General features: G+C 57.1%; 1 protein-coding gene and 1 long non-coding RNA gene across 7 annotated transcripts in view; both read left to right on the top strand.

Moving 5' to 3' along the window:
• LOC117284505 overlaps positions 1-6,579 on the top strand; it is a 7,333-nt gene extending 754 nt beyond the window's left edge. Inside the window, exons 2-5 of one of the 4 annotated variants that reach the window (XR_004515615.1) lie at positions 3,939-4,133; positions 4,621-4,779; positions 5,438-5,590; positions 6,403-6,579. This is a non-coding gene — a long non-coding RNA (uncharacterized LOC117284505). Of the gene's footprint in view, positions 1-3,847; positions 4,134-4,620; positions 4,780-5,360; positions 5,591-6,402 lie in introns of those variants that run through there. The other 3 variants (XR_004515616.1, XR_004515613.1, XR_004515614.1) reach the window with 3 other exon arrangements.
• Positions 6,580-8,625: 2,046 nt separating this feature from the next.
• Positions 8,626-14,019, top strand: part of Cdc37 (cell division cycle 37, HSP90 cochaperone) — an 8,671-nt gene continuing 3,277 nt past the window's right edge. For 2 of the 3 annotated variants that reach the window (XM_019209111.2, XM_033759765.1), the window contains exons 1-2: positions 8,626-8,800; positions 13,355-13,630. In XM_019209111.2, the coding sequence (XP_019064656.1) occupies positions 8,699-8,800; positions 13,355-13,630 (378 nt within the window). In that variant the 5' untranslated portion in view covers positions 8,626-8,698. Of the gene's footprint in view, positions 8,801-9,102; positions 9,161-13,354; positions 13,631-14,019 lie in introns of all 3 variants that reach the window. The other variant, XM_019209112.2, reaches the window with a different exon arrangement.

The following is a 14,019-nucleotide window of genomic DNA, read 5'->3' as shown; positions in this document are numbered from 1 at the left end:
ATATCCCCCAGGCCGCGGTGGAGCCCCGGGGCTGCAGGGTGAGGGGGCTCACGCCCCCCCATGACCCTCAAACCGATCCCCGTTCAGACCGAAACCGCTCAGGTGCGCGCTCCCGGGGCCAGGCCCGCACCCCTGTGCGCCCCCTCTCCCTGGCTCCCTGGGGCAAGCCGTGCTGTCTGCCACTGCCTCCCCACCACACCCCGCGCTGTTCTCTTTATAAGAGAGAGAGAGGAACCTTCCCGCTTGCTTCCAACAACCTCCACAACCCCTTTTCTCCCCGCCGGAGGGGGCTCCTCTGGGGCGTGGGTGAACGCGGAGCAAGAACCATCCCCCAGTCAGCAGCGACGGGGATATCCCAGAGGCCAGAAGCGCAGCCCTGTCTTCCCCCAAGGCTTCTCAGGAATCTGCAAGGCCGCGGGGCCTCCCTGGGTCATCTGAGGGTCCGGAGCTGGTCTGATTTCTACAAGGCTCAGTCCCTGGCCAGATCTCTGGCCGTGGGATGGGGATGGGGGAGAGGTATTGCAGAAGAAGGGACCAGGCAGTGGGCCAGGGCTGTCGTTTGGAGCTGGGACTTGAGTCCTGAGATGGATCTGGCTGGACCCGACCCAAACAAGCTAGCGGGATGGGGGAAGGGCTCAGGAAGGAATTAACAGTCCCTTCTCCCTCCATCTTCTCCCTCCATCCGGAAGTGGGCCCTTGCATCAGGACCTAAGGGAGACCCTGGGTTTCACCAGCTGAGTCGGTGGCGGGCACAGAGGGAGGGGGACGTCAGTGGGAACTGCCAAGAGCGATGGCCCGGGAGGGAGACCAGCTCTGCACTTTCCTAGGGCCAAGAGAGAGGGGTCCCCAGGAGGACCCCAGATTTCTGTACAGCCTCTTGCTGACCCAGGAAAGAGATTGCCGGAAGGAGGCTGCAAAGGACGCCTTGCGGGGAGAGAAGTCACAGTTTCACCAGAGTTTCAAGCTTCAGCCACTTTTGCAAAACAGGGAGCCGGGAGCTGTGGAGGGCTGGGAACTGGTCCCCGCCCAGCTGGCCTTGTGTCCCCTCCCCCCTACCTGTCGGCCTCCACCCTGGTGATGGAAATCCTCGGTGGAATCAGCAGTGGCAGCGTGGTGGGCCGCGACGGCGGAGGGACACTGGGGTCCGAGGGCTCAGGTTGGGTCCAGCCCAGGCCGGGACCAGAGGAGAAGCGGCAGCGAGGGCGAAGCAAGTCTGCCCCCAGCATGTTGGTGCTGCGGCCTCCTCCGGGGTCTTCCAGCGCCTCTGTGGAGGGACAGGGGTGGGTTGGGGCGTGGCCTGGCCTACAAAGACTGAACGTCCCCCAGGAACACCCCACCTACCCATGAGAGGAAGTACCTAGCTGGTGAGCTGGCGAGCCACCCACCGAGGGCACCTTCACGCCCCTTGCGTCTGACGGAGCCCCCTCTTGATTTCCAGCCCTGAGCTCTGGGGCCTAACATCTCTACCTTCCATCACCCGAGTTCCCTTTAACACGTATGTCTCTTTTTAGGGTGTCTTCCTAGCCCCCACATCCAAGCAGCCTCCTCTTTGACCTTAATGTTACTGGTTCCAGCCTCCCCCCACATCTGGGACCCTCCAGATCTCGTCCCAGTGCCCCTCCACTTTCTGGCTCAAATCTTCAAGGCTGAGACAGGAGGATCATCTTGAGTTCAAGGTCATCCTGGGGCTATATAGCGCGATCCTGTCTCGAGGACCAAAATCTTTTCCCCACTTGAGAATCCCCATGAAAGACTCTTGTGCCTTCTATCCCAGGCTGAGAGCCTGCTGATCTGGACTGGAGGAGAAAAGTGGAGTCGAAGGAGTAAACTGAGGCAAAAAAAAAAAAGGTTGACCAGCCTCCTGGCCATTCTCAGAAAACAGACTCTGTCACCAGAGGGCGCTAGGCTCCTCCTGACCGTTGCGGTTTAAGTCCCGCCCACTGGGGGCCTAAACTCCACCCACTGCGCCCCAGCCCCACCCCGTTCCCCAACGACACCCCGCACCTCACGCCTTGTCCTGATCCTGGCTACAGACAGAAAACTGCGGCTCCTCTTCATCCCGCCAACCTAGTGTATCCGTGTCTTGGGTTTTGAGGGAGGCATGTCAGCCCGGGCCTGGGCCACCTGCAGGATTAAGCGAAGGCATCAGCCATTAGCGCCCCAGGGCTCCCCCTGCCGGCTGGGTCTGGAACCCGCCGCATCCCTCGCCTCAGCCGGGTCGTGACGTCAGCGGGCGGCTGACGCACAGCCTGTCAATGACGTGTCCGGCCGTTGTCAGGACGATGGCTGACGCACGGCGGAGCTCCGGGCGGCGTCAATGCCGGGCTCGGCCGCTGGGGGGCCGAGTCGCCCCAGCCCCCCTCCTCCCGGGGGCTTCCCCACTCGGGGATGCCACAGAAGAGCCCGGGAGCTCCCGGAGCTGGCCGCGTGCTGCGCGTGGTCCGAGCCGGGGGCCGGAGGAAGCGTCTTCTCCGAGCTGTTGGGCTTTGGTACCTAAACCCGAAATAGCTCGTCTATGCGGGGGCCGGGCGCAGAGAGAGGGCGGCGGCTCTGGGCACAGATGGGGACGCGCGGAGACAGACAGGGCTGGTGGAAATAGAAACAGACAGGGACACAGACGCAGCCCGCCGATGGGCGCTGTGCTGCCGCCGCCGCTTGTGAAAGCTTGGGGGAGGGCCAGGCTGGCTGCTTTACCTTCCTACCAACCCAAGCCTGAAGATTCTGGGTGTGTGGCCCTGAGCCACTGACCTACACTCTCTGGGCCTCAGTTTCCCCTCTGTGAAGTTGGCTGTGGAGCCCTTGTGAGAACGTGACTGTGTCTGGCAATCAGTGAGTGCTTAATAAATGCTACTAACCTTGGAGCCTGTTGGAGCCTGTCAGGTCACGTCCTTCCTCCTCTGAGACCTCTCAGTCGCGATCCTCCTGCCTCAGCCTCCCAAGTACTGGGATAACAGCAGTGTGCCACCACTCCTGGCTAGCCCCCCCCCCACTTTAAATTTGAAGACAGTGTGTCCAAGCTGTGCACGGTGGCGCACTACTTCACATGACCCTCCTGCCTCAGGCTCCCCAGTAGCTGGGACAACAGGCACACACCAATTGCGCCCAGCTAGAAACTGTTGCAGACTACCGTTACCCTGCTATGCTAGAGAACACTGGAGTTCCTTCCTCCTAACTGTTTATTTCTTTTCTTTTTTTTTGGTACCGGGGATCGAACTCAGTCTTTGCGCTTGCGAGACAGATGGCGGAACCACTGAGCTAAATCCCCGGCCCTGTGCTTATTTCTTTTTCTTGCATAGCTAGGACTTCCACGTCGAATAGAAGTGAATCTCGCTGCATGGTAATAGGGTGCACATTCATCTAGCCCCCTCCCCGGTCTCAGAGGATGAGGGAAGAAAGGAGAGACAGAGAGGAAGCCAACCATCCCGCATGCAGATTGATAGATTTGCTTAGACAGGAAGAGAATGGCTGTGTGCCGCGTAGCTACTGTTCCATCTACACAGCCAGGCATAGCGGCGCTCCTCTGTAACTCCCAGCACTCTGGGAGGCTGAGGCAGGAGGATCATGGGCCCGATCCTAGCCTCGGCAACTTAGCAAGACCCTGTCTCTAAAATAAAAAATAGCGCTGAGGATGTAGTTTAGTAAGAAGGTCCTGGGTTCAATCCTCAGTATCAAACACACATACACACCTAGCTATTGGAGGATGGGGAAATCAATAGGATCACAAGTTCAAGGCCAGCCTTGAGCTATTTAGTGAGGACGTGTCTCAAAATAAAACCAAAAAAAGGCTGGGAATGTAGCTCAGTGGTACAGCACTTGGCTAGCGCAGATGAGGCCCTGGATTCAATACCCAGCACACCAGAAACCAAAACCGCAAAACCAAACCAAACCAATAAAAACACAAACAAACCCTAACCCTGTTTCTGGAATTCTTCCCACAGACCTGTACTCCAATCCTGCCTCACACTTCTTGGCTGTGCAACCTTGGGCAAAGTCACCCAGCAGCTCTGGGCCTCAGTTTCCTGATCTGTAAGACGGTGATACCATTCAGACCTAACCTACTGAGGCTGTGAGGACGAAGGGTACGAGCAAGAAATGCATACAAAGTTCTGAGCACAGAGCCTGGTCCACAGCAGGTACTCAGGAAGGCCATCCTGGTGGCAACACTGTATCATCACCATGGCCATTGTTTCTGGTTTTGGTGTTTTGAGACCGGCTCTTGAAATGTAGTTCAGGCTGGCCTCATGGTAATCCTCCTGCCTCAGCCTCCCAAATCCTGGGATCACAGGTGTGTGCCACCACGCCAGCCGTAACGCTTACAGTGTTGTCTCATAGGGAGCTGTAGACAGACTTGAGGGACAACACATGCATGGAGACCTCACCTCTCTGTCCTCCCCCACCCTCCTGCTGTTCCTCCCACTTAGAGCATAATCTGACCTCAGGGCCTTTGCACATGTTCTTCCTTCCATCTGTAAAACAAGTCTCAAATATCTCACTCTCTTCATACTCCCTTGATGCTCCTTTTGTTTCATCTGTTTGCTTTAAAGTTATATTCTAACACCCTATGTCATTCACTTACTAGTTTAGTAATTATCGCCCGTCTTCTTTGTTTTTGTTGTCCAGGGGTGGAATGCAGGGCTTTGTCATGTCAGCAAGTGACCTACCACTGAGCCGCACCTGCTTCGATGGGGTAGTGGTATTGAACTCTTTCCTTCCCTGCTGGACCCCGGGAGACCTAGGACCATGCTGGGATACAGTAGATGTTCAACCAATAGCTCTTGGGTGAGTGAATGAATTTGTGTGATTTATTTACCTTTATTAGGTCTCTGCTCGAAGTCACTCCCTTCCCTGAGATGAGAACCCCCCCCTACCTCCATCACCTTCAGCCCCTTCCTCAGCTTTATTTTTCTTCTATAATTTCATCTGCTGCCCCCTTCCCACCCCGTTTCACAGGTGTGTGTGGGGGTTATGTCTCCCTGCAGGCTGTAGCCAGGGCCAGCCTTGAGCATACAACCTGTGCAATCCCATTGGTGAGGACAACCCATTTGGAAGGGTTAATCTTCTACCGTTGCCTTTGTTTTCTAAGACACAAACTCAGTACGTAGTGCACACTGGCCCCGAACTGCCTCAGCCTCCCAGGTGCCGAGGTTACAGGCATGTGCCACCACACACAGCCAGAATATTTCTACCAGTTTGTTTGTTTTTAAGCATTTTGAACGGCAACTATGACTCTGCATTTACTTGTATTTGCCCTGAGTCTTTTTGGTTTGGGCTTGCTTTGGTTTCTTGAGATAGGGTCTGGCTAAGTAGCCCAGGCTGGCCTTGAACTTGCAATCCTCCTGCCTCTGCCTCCTGGATGCCAGGATTACAGGTGTGTGTTGCCATGCTGTGCCAGCCCTCAGTCTTCTCAGGGCTGTAGCGAGTCCTGGCTATGTCTCAGGTGTCGGGAACGAGGATAGGTGCTCTGAGATTATGGAATGAAAAAGTGGACAGCACAAGAGCCCCTCAGGCCAGGACACAGGCGGAGACACCCACCCACCACTGCTCAGAGAAACGGGAGCCTTCACAGCCATCAGCCCGGGCGGAAACCCAGGTGAGGAGGCCAGGCCTCCTGGAGGAGGACCCTAAGCCCGCCTGCTTCTCCGGGGCCGAGGGGCCGGATGGCTCAGGACAAGGGAGGCTTCTTCCCCTAACTCAGCCCACCGGGAACCCTGTTCACTGCGAGACCTGGAGCATTTACTCCCATCCAAGCTCCAGGCCGGGCGGATACGTGTGTGTGCACACACACGCACAGGCAGAGGCATGCATGAGGCGTCCTGCTTGGCTGGAAGGTGGAAGTTTCTGTGACCCTTAATGGTACATTGCTGAGATCTGGTCACAGCTGCAAGAGTAACAGAGCAGCTCGGTATCAAGTATCAGGTTAAGCTTCTGTGTGGCTAAAGTGTCCAGCTGACCTCCAAGTTTCATCCTGCTGCCTCAGCCTCCCAAGAGCTGGGGTTACAGCTGTGTGCCCCCACACCGGCCAGCCTCTCCCACTTCTATATGAACGGTGACACTTGGGGACTCACTGGACTTTTATGTAAAATGGGAAGGGACTGGGTTGCTTTACAATAAGCCTCTTTCCTGACCTCGAATTCTCTGGATCCACTTTGAGTGGAATCCCCTCTTTAAGTCCCTGGACATTTATGGAGCACCTACTATGTGCCTTGCACTATCATAGACCTGATCTTGCCCTCACTGGGCTCAAAGTAAAGTAAGAAGGTAGACAAAAAAGTAGACATTTCATGGACTCTGGAGCGCTCTCCCCCTAGTCTCTCTTTGTCAGACAACAGAATTTTGGTTTTCAAGCTGAAATCACCAGAGCTATTTTGTTTATTCAGTGATCTTGCCTTCCTCCCCATCCAGGCTCTGAGCCACCCTGCCGGTCTGATCGGTTGCTGCAGCCCTGAGAAGTCTGGACACAGCCTGGCATGCTTAGCATCTACTGGGGGAATAACGCAGGAAATAAACTAAAAACAAACAAATAGATAAATGAAGTCAAGGTAAGCTCGGCACATACGACCTCCCTGAATCAGTGTCATTCATTACTCCCTTAGCAGATGGGGAAATTGAGGCCCAGGAAGGAAAAGCAGCTTTGGGGGAGGGGGCCCGCAGCTAAATGGTGTAGGGCAGTGGGACGCACCGAGCGGCCGCCCTCCCACCCCCACTCCACTGGAGCGAGATGCGGCAGGGATGATGTGGGTCCCGGGCTGGCCGCCAGGGATCGTACAAAGTTACTCAGGGTCCCCACTGGCGACGCAGCACTGGCGGAATTAGCAAATGTTTGGCGCGGACAGAGGAAGCTTCCGGCGGCTCCTTGTCCCCAGGTCAGGGGGCTGAGGGTCTGGGGACCCTGCTTTGGGGTGTCGGGCAGCTCTAGTCCAAAAGCAGGGAGAACCCTTTGCCATTAATAGGGCCTTTCCGGCATCTCAGGGCGCCCCCTCCCCGACCCTAGCCCAACGGAACGGCCGAATCCCTCAAAGAACAAACTGGAGTGGGGGAACCCAGATTTCCTGGATTTCCAGAATTTCCAGATTTCTCCTCTATCCTCTGCGCGGGCGAGGGGGTGTCCCTCCCCACCGCAGCTCGCGGCCCAAAGCTTACCTTGCAGGGGGCTGGGGAGGGGATGCCCCACTCTCTCTGGCCGGGGTGGGGGAACAGGGGTGTCCAGACCCTTTGTTTGCTGGTGTGTTTGCGCGCGCTCGGTTTGTTTGTTGTGTGTGTGTGTGTGTGTGTGTGTGAGCGACTGAGAGACCCGCCCGGTGCAGGTCCGCGAACGCGCGTGCCCGGGCCTTGAAAGTACTGGACTCCGGGGCAGGAGGAGGGACCGGGGGAAGGGGACTCCCCGCCGCCCCACCCTCCGGCTAGACTGGAGCGCGGGGGGAGGGGACGCCTCGGGAGGGCGCTTTTGTCTGGATGGCCCCTCCCCCTCCGGGCCAGGGAATCCCCTCTCCGTCCAGAATCTTTTCGTCCCTACCCTCCAGATCCTCCTCCCCAATAGGGCTAGCAGGAAGAGGCGCCCCTCACCCGGGTGGCTGGAACCCCTCCCACCCCCTCCTTCCCCTAGCCGAGCACCCTTTCATCTGAGATAATCCCGGCCCTAGGCTGCAACATGGCTTTTTATCCTCCTATCAAAGCGTGGGTTGGGATGAAGAAAAGTGCGCACCAGATCCCCCAAGCTGGATTGAACGCTCCAAGCTCAGGCTGAGGTTGGGGACCCCAGAAAAACGGGGAGCGGCTATGAACAGCCCCAGACTACTGGGACAACGAAAGCCCCCTCGGCACCAGCACGACCCCCGCCTCCTGGGCGCAGGGCCGGCTCGGGTCGCCGGCCAGACATTAGCGACACTCAGCGGCCGGGGAAACGGCGACCGAGACCGGGTCCTGGGTCCGATGACTCCAGAGGGGGTGCAAGGGCAGAGGTTCTCGCCCTAGAGTAGCAGAAGGGGGCGGGGGCTGTGGTCCGAGCCCAGGAAACCCCGGTCACCTAGGCAGGGTCACAACCACGCCCACCTCCGAACTCTCCACGGCAGGGTCACACCCCTCCCCTTTAGGCCTCCCAGAATTGGGCCTGGAGAGTCGCACCGGGTCGGGTACTCCTTCCCAGACCCGAGTTAAATCCTCCTTCGCCAGGGGCAGAAAGCAGGTTTTCCAGCTGAGGCCCCGCCCCCTGCAGTGGGTCCTGGCTGATGTCACCGCGGCGTGGCTAGGGGAACAATCCTCTCCCCCAGTCTCGTCAAACGCCCACCGTCGGCTGGCGCGAGATGACGAGGGCTAGCGGTCGGGGTGACCACCGGCCTGCCCACCGGATGTGCCTGAGAGAGAAACTTCGATAGACCAGGCCGGGTCGTAGCGGGGACTCCCGGGGCTGCGGAACACGTGCTCCGGGCCCTTCGCGCCGCCTCCGCCTCAGCCTTTGCCGCCGCTACCAGGGAGGTAGCGGGTTGGGCCGCCGAGGCAAGATGGTGGATTACAGCGTGTGGGACCACATCGAGGTGTCTGACGATGAGGACGAGACGCACCCCAACATCGACACGGCCAGCCTCTTCCGCTGGCGGCACCAGGTAGAGCGTGGGAGCCCCTCCCCTTCCCCCTGCGCCGCCTCCGCCTCAGCCTTTGCCGCCGCTACCAGGGAGGTAGCGGGTTGGGCCGCCGAGGCAAGATGGTGGATTACAGCGTGTGGGACCACATCGAGGTGTCTGACGATGAGGACGAGACGCACCCCAACATCGACACGGCCAGCCTCTTCCGCTGGCGGCACCAGGTAGAGCGTGGGAGCCCCTCCCCTTCCCCCTGCGCGGGACCCCGATACTGCAAAGTTCGGACCCCTGAGACTGCCCAGAGTTCCTCCTGCCCGGACGCCCGGGGTTCCTGCCCCACACTCTAGACTTAGAGACCGCCCCCCAAGACTGTTGGAACTCCGATACTGCCGGGACCCCGCGATCCCCGGGGCTCTCCGCTCAGCTCTGCGTAGAACTTCCCGTTGGTCCTTAGGGCTTCATCGCAGTCTGTATTTCCAAACCGAACTGTGGCAGTCCTGAAGTTCTATGTGTCGTTTCCACCCAGAACTCCGCCTCAGAGTCTCGTCCCCGAATTCTGCTAGATGATCCCCGATCCTATTCAGGTACCTACTTCTGATTTGGGATCCTCCATCTCCTCAACCCCTAGAGTCAAGACCCTCGTTTTTTGTTTTTTGTTTTTGTTTTTTTAAGACAGTCGCTATTTAGGCTGGGCTGGCCTGGAACTCCTAATCCTCCTGCCTCAGCCTTCTGGGTGCTGGGATCACGGAAGTGCACCGTGCACCACCACGCCCTGCACAATATGTTGATTCTATCCTGAGCGCTGCTTCTTGGGATCTTGACCAAAAATTCCTATTCAGATCCCAAAACCCCACGCCTTCAGTTCCAAACTGAACTCCGTCCCACCTGAGATTCTGTTCCTGGCCTGGGACCTACTTCCTAAAGTGTAGACCATGCCCCACCAGGGTCGGAGTTCCTGCCTAAGCCTTGGGAGTTTTGGAACCTGGTCCCCCTCTGTATGTCGACCACCACCAGTTCCTGAGGGAGGCCTCATGTCCAGCCACCTCAGGTGGTACCTCCGGGAGTTCCTGTCTTCTCTTACACAAGGAAATCACGCCTACTTAGCTTCCTGCCCAGCCAGCAGCCTTGTCCCTATTCGGTATTTCAGACCCCATCCCTGATACTGCCTTTTCCCGTGTGAATCTTCATCACAGAGGCCAGGAACCCAAACCCCCACCCTGATGCCCTGTTCCCAGCCTCCTCTGCTGCTCTTAAACGGGGACCCTCTCTGGCCTTATTACCAACTCACTGCCCCTTCCAAAAAGTCTGCTCACATCCGGGAACCCCCACCTTGGAATCTCAAGTCTGGGTGATCGGTTTTCTGCCCCACCTCTTCCTGCCCAGCAGTGCCTGAGGCTCTTCCTGTTCCCCTGAATCAGAGCTCCATTGCCCGCATCCTTGTGCCTGTTGCTGACTGAGGGTGTAGCCTTATCAGAGCCTTCCAGTTAGGAACGGTCACCACCCCTCCCATGGATGGGAATCCTGTCACTTATCTAGAATCTTCTAGAAGGCCCTTCCCCATCCTTCCGGGACGCGGCATTAGCTCCTTCCTACCTGTGCAGCCTTCTGTCCCCCCTCCAAACCCATTCCTGAAATTCCTACCCCCTTGTTAGAACCTGTTGGGTAAGCCATGGGAGTGTGGGAAGAAAGTTCTAGCGCTTCTATTTCTTGCTGTGTGTAGTGTTTTATTATGAAATATTTAAGACCTCCGCGAGCTCTGAAGACTATTCTAGGGAACACCTATTTCTGTCACGTAAAGAGGTTAATCTTACTACCTCGTGGAGAACAGTTTGGGCCTCCTAGGTGGGAGGCCGCCCCTTCTGTTGGCACAGAGCTGTTTCTGGCCCTGCGACTGTGGCCGTAGTAGTAGCGAGGAGGGGAGACGGGCCTGAGTGTGCCAGCCCTGCCCCTTCCTGCTTCAGGCGATGGTGCCAGGAGAATCATACCCTCTTAGAGGCCGTGTGGAGTAAGATAATGTGGCCCCCACTTGTGTGAGACCCTTTTAAGACCGCAGTAGGGAGTGGAGGGTAGCTCAGTGGTGAGCACTGCCTGGCATGCATGAGTCCCTGGGTTCCAAAAGACAGAATGAAATGAGCCAGGTGTGGTGGCAGGCACCTGGAATCCCAGCGCTCGGAAGGCTGAGGCAGGAACATTGTTGTGAGTTTCAGGCCAGCCTAAACTGCATAGTGAGACCCTGTCTCAAATTTTTGTTGTTTTTTTGTTTTTGTTTTTGTTTGTTTGAGACAGGGTCCACTGTGTAGTTGAGACTGACCTGGAACTCACTATGTAGCCCAGGCTGGTCTCGAACTCACAGCGATCCTCCTGCCTCAGCCTCCCAAGTGCTGGAATTACAGGGGTGTGCCACCACGCCTGGCATCAAATTTTTTTAAAAGAAGGATGAAATAAAGGTAGCTCTGGAAAGAACTTGGGCAGGACCTAGGAGGGTCAGTAGTCTGGAGTGTCAGTTAGATTAGTGAAAAGATAGTCATCAGGGTGGTGGTTCCCACGCAGTCTGACCACATGCTGCGTTCAAATTCTGGCTGCTTGTGTATCATTGATACGCTGTGTGATATCTAGCAACATGTCTGACCTCTCTGTGCCTCCGTTTCCCCAGCTGACAATATGAATAGGACCTACCCCATAGGGTTGCCATCAAGGTTACCTTATTTAATGTTGGGAACACTATAGGAGCAGTAGCTACTGTTAGTATTTATTGTTTGTTTGTTTGTTTGTTTTTTGGTACCAGGGATCGAACTCGTGTCCTTGTGCCTGCAAAGCAGGCGGTGGAAACACTGAGCTCAATCCCTGGCCCTACTGTTAGTGTTTAGGTAATGGTTGCTTGTATTTAAAAATAAAAACACAAATTTCAGCCTGTAATCCCAACACAGAGGGAAGCCAGGGCAGGAAGAAAACGGATGAGCAAGAGTCTCTCCCACCCCCAGCTGCCCGAGCCCCCTGCCCAGAGATAGCTGCCATTAGTAGTTTCTTCTGGCTCCTTGCATCAAGCCTCTGTTTTGCCCGTCTGTGAGGCAGGACACTGCCACCTGCGGAGCCTTCTTTTCTCATGACTTCCGCCTGCTGCAGCCTCACACTTAGGAGCTGTAAAAGCCCAGGCTGGGCAGGCTGCCCCGCCCCACACTCCAGGAGGCGTTTTTTTAGCTTTGGCGTCCCTGGCAGCCACTCAGAGGACATTGGGGAGGGCAGTGGCAGCCTCAGAAGCCAGCAGGGTGGCAGGTTCTTGCTGCTGCTGACCCCAGTTCCTCAGCAGGCCGAGGCAGGAAGATGGAAAATTCAAGGCAGAGCACCCCACACCCCAGAGGCCCCAGGGTGGCACAGACCCACTGGTTACAGCAGACCTGAGCCTCACCCGTCCTGTGCCTGGCTGTGTGCCTCATGGGCACACTGACTCCCAGAGGACGTGGAAATGAGTCCGCAGGCCGTTCTGGGGGCCGTGACGAGGGTGGGTGACGATAGCAGGATGCCATCCTCGTGTTGGACACATTCTCCTCCACTCACATGAAGCGCTCCCTGCAGCCCTGGGAGGCCCCATTTCACAGAGAGAAAAGAAGGGCCGGAGAGATTTCAGTGACCGACTAGGTGACCAGGAAGCGGGGTGGGGACCTCACAGATGGATGCCAGGTGCTCACGACCCTCCCGGCAAGAGACTGATCAAAGCACTTGCGGTTGATTTCTTTAAGCCTCACAAGAGTCCCAGAGAGAGCCTGATTATTCCTGGGTACAGATGGCAGTGATGGCATCTGGCACGGGAGTGGCACCACCCGAGGGTCCAGTGCAGCCTCTGCCTCTACACGAGCAGACAGCTCCTGGCTCATCAGGGTCCGGGTCTGGGCTTCTTTTCCCTTGCAGTACTGGGGATTGATTGAATGCAGGGAGTGCCGCTCTACCCCGAAACCCTACTCACATTTTGAGACAGGGTCTGGGCTCAAACTTGGAATCCTCCTGCCTCAGCTTCCCAAAGTGCTGGGATTGCAGGCGTGCACTACCACGCCCGTCCCTGAGGTTCATTTGAGGGGCAAATCAGAGCTGGCCTGGGACAACAGGCAGCTGTAGCCTCAGTAAGGGTGTCAGTCAGAGGTCATAGCAGGAGCTGGGGACTCCCACAGCATCTCACTACCTGTCCCACGTTTCCGAACCTCTACTGTACCAGACCTGGAGATACCACAGCAAGCAAGTCCCCGCTTCGTGGAACTAACATTCTTGGAGGGGAACAGTGCCGAAAATGTAACAATATCCCAAGATGTTATTAGTGGCCAGTAAGAAGGAGAAAGACACAGCAGGGCAAAAGTAGAAGGTGAGGCCGGGCATAGTTGCACGCACACACCCACAATCCCAGCACTCTGGGATGCTGAGGCAGGAGGATCCCAAGTTCAAGCCAGCTTGGGTGGGCAAGGTAGTGATTCCGTGAGGCCCCTGGGTTTTTGGTGGCTTTGTTTGTTTGTTTGTTTTGTTTTGAGGCAGGGTTTTGCCATGTCCAGGCTGTCCTTGAACTCGAAGTGACCCTCCTGCCTTAGCCTCCCCAGTGCTGGGATTGATGTACCCGGGGTCCAATCGCTCATTCTAGGCAGATGTGCAGGGCCTTGTGTGAGTGAGGCGGACGCTGCAGGAGTGGGGCAGAGGCAGGACCTGTGCCATCCAGGGTGATCCCCGGGCCCAGGGTTGAGGGAGGAAGCCAGGAGAGCACGGAGTCAGCTGCGTGACGTCACCCCGGCCCGCCGCAGGCCCGCGTGGAGCGCATGGAGCAGTTCCAGAAGGAGAAGGAGGAGCTGGACAGGGGCTGCCGCGAGTGCAAGCGCAAGGTGGCCGAGTGCCAGCGCAAGCTGAAGGAGCTGGAGGTGGCCGAGGGCGGCAAGGCGGAGCTGGAGCGGCTGCAGGCCGAGGCACAGCAGCTGCGCAAGGAGGAGCGGAGCTGGGAGCAGAAGCTGGAGGAGATGCGCAAGAAGGAGAAGAGCATGCCCTGGAACGTGGACACGCTCAGCAAGGACGGCTTCAGCAAGGTGAGCGCGCGCCAGGCGCCGTCGGGCGGGGGTGGGGGTGGGCACGGTGCCGGTCCACTAAGTGCGGGCTGGGTCCGGGTTCGCTTCCAGCTTCCTTCCCCTGCACAGTAGGAAAGTGAAAATAGCTGGGCATAGTGGTGCGTGTCTGTAATCTCAGTACTCTCAGGAGGCTAGGGCAGGAAGATCACAAATTTGAGCCCAGCTTGAGCAATTTAGTAACTTAGCAAGATACTCTCTCAAAAGGTAGGACTAGGAATGCAGTTCACTGCAAACGCTGTGGGTTCCATCCCCGGTACCGCAGAGTTAAATATCAAAAGGTCAAAAGCCAAAGCAAGCCGGTCGTGGTGGTGCATACCTGTCGTCCCAGCACTTGGGAGGCTGAGGCAGGA

Source organism: Fukomys damarensis, unplaced genomic scaffold, assembly GCF_012274545.1.
Source record: "Fukomys damarensis isolate Sample0158 unplaced genomic scaffold, DMR_v1.0_HiC HiC_scaffold_37, whole genome shotgun sequence".
Lineage (NCBI taxonomy): Eukaryota > Metazoa > Chordata > Mammalia > Rodentia > Bathyergidae > Fukomys > Fukomys damarensis.
Note: the sequence above shows the minus strand (reverse complement) of the source record. Positions and strands in the feature narration are given on the sequence as shown.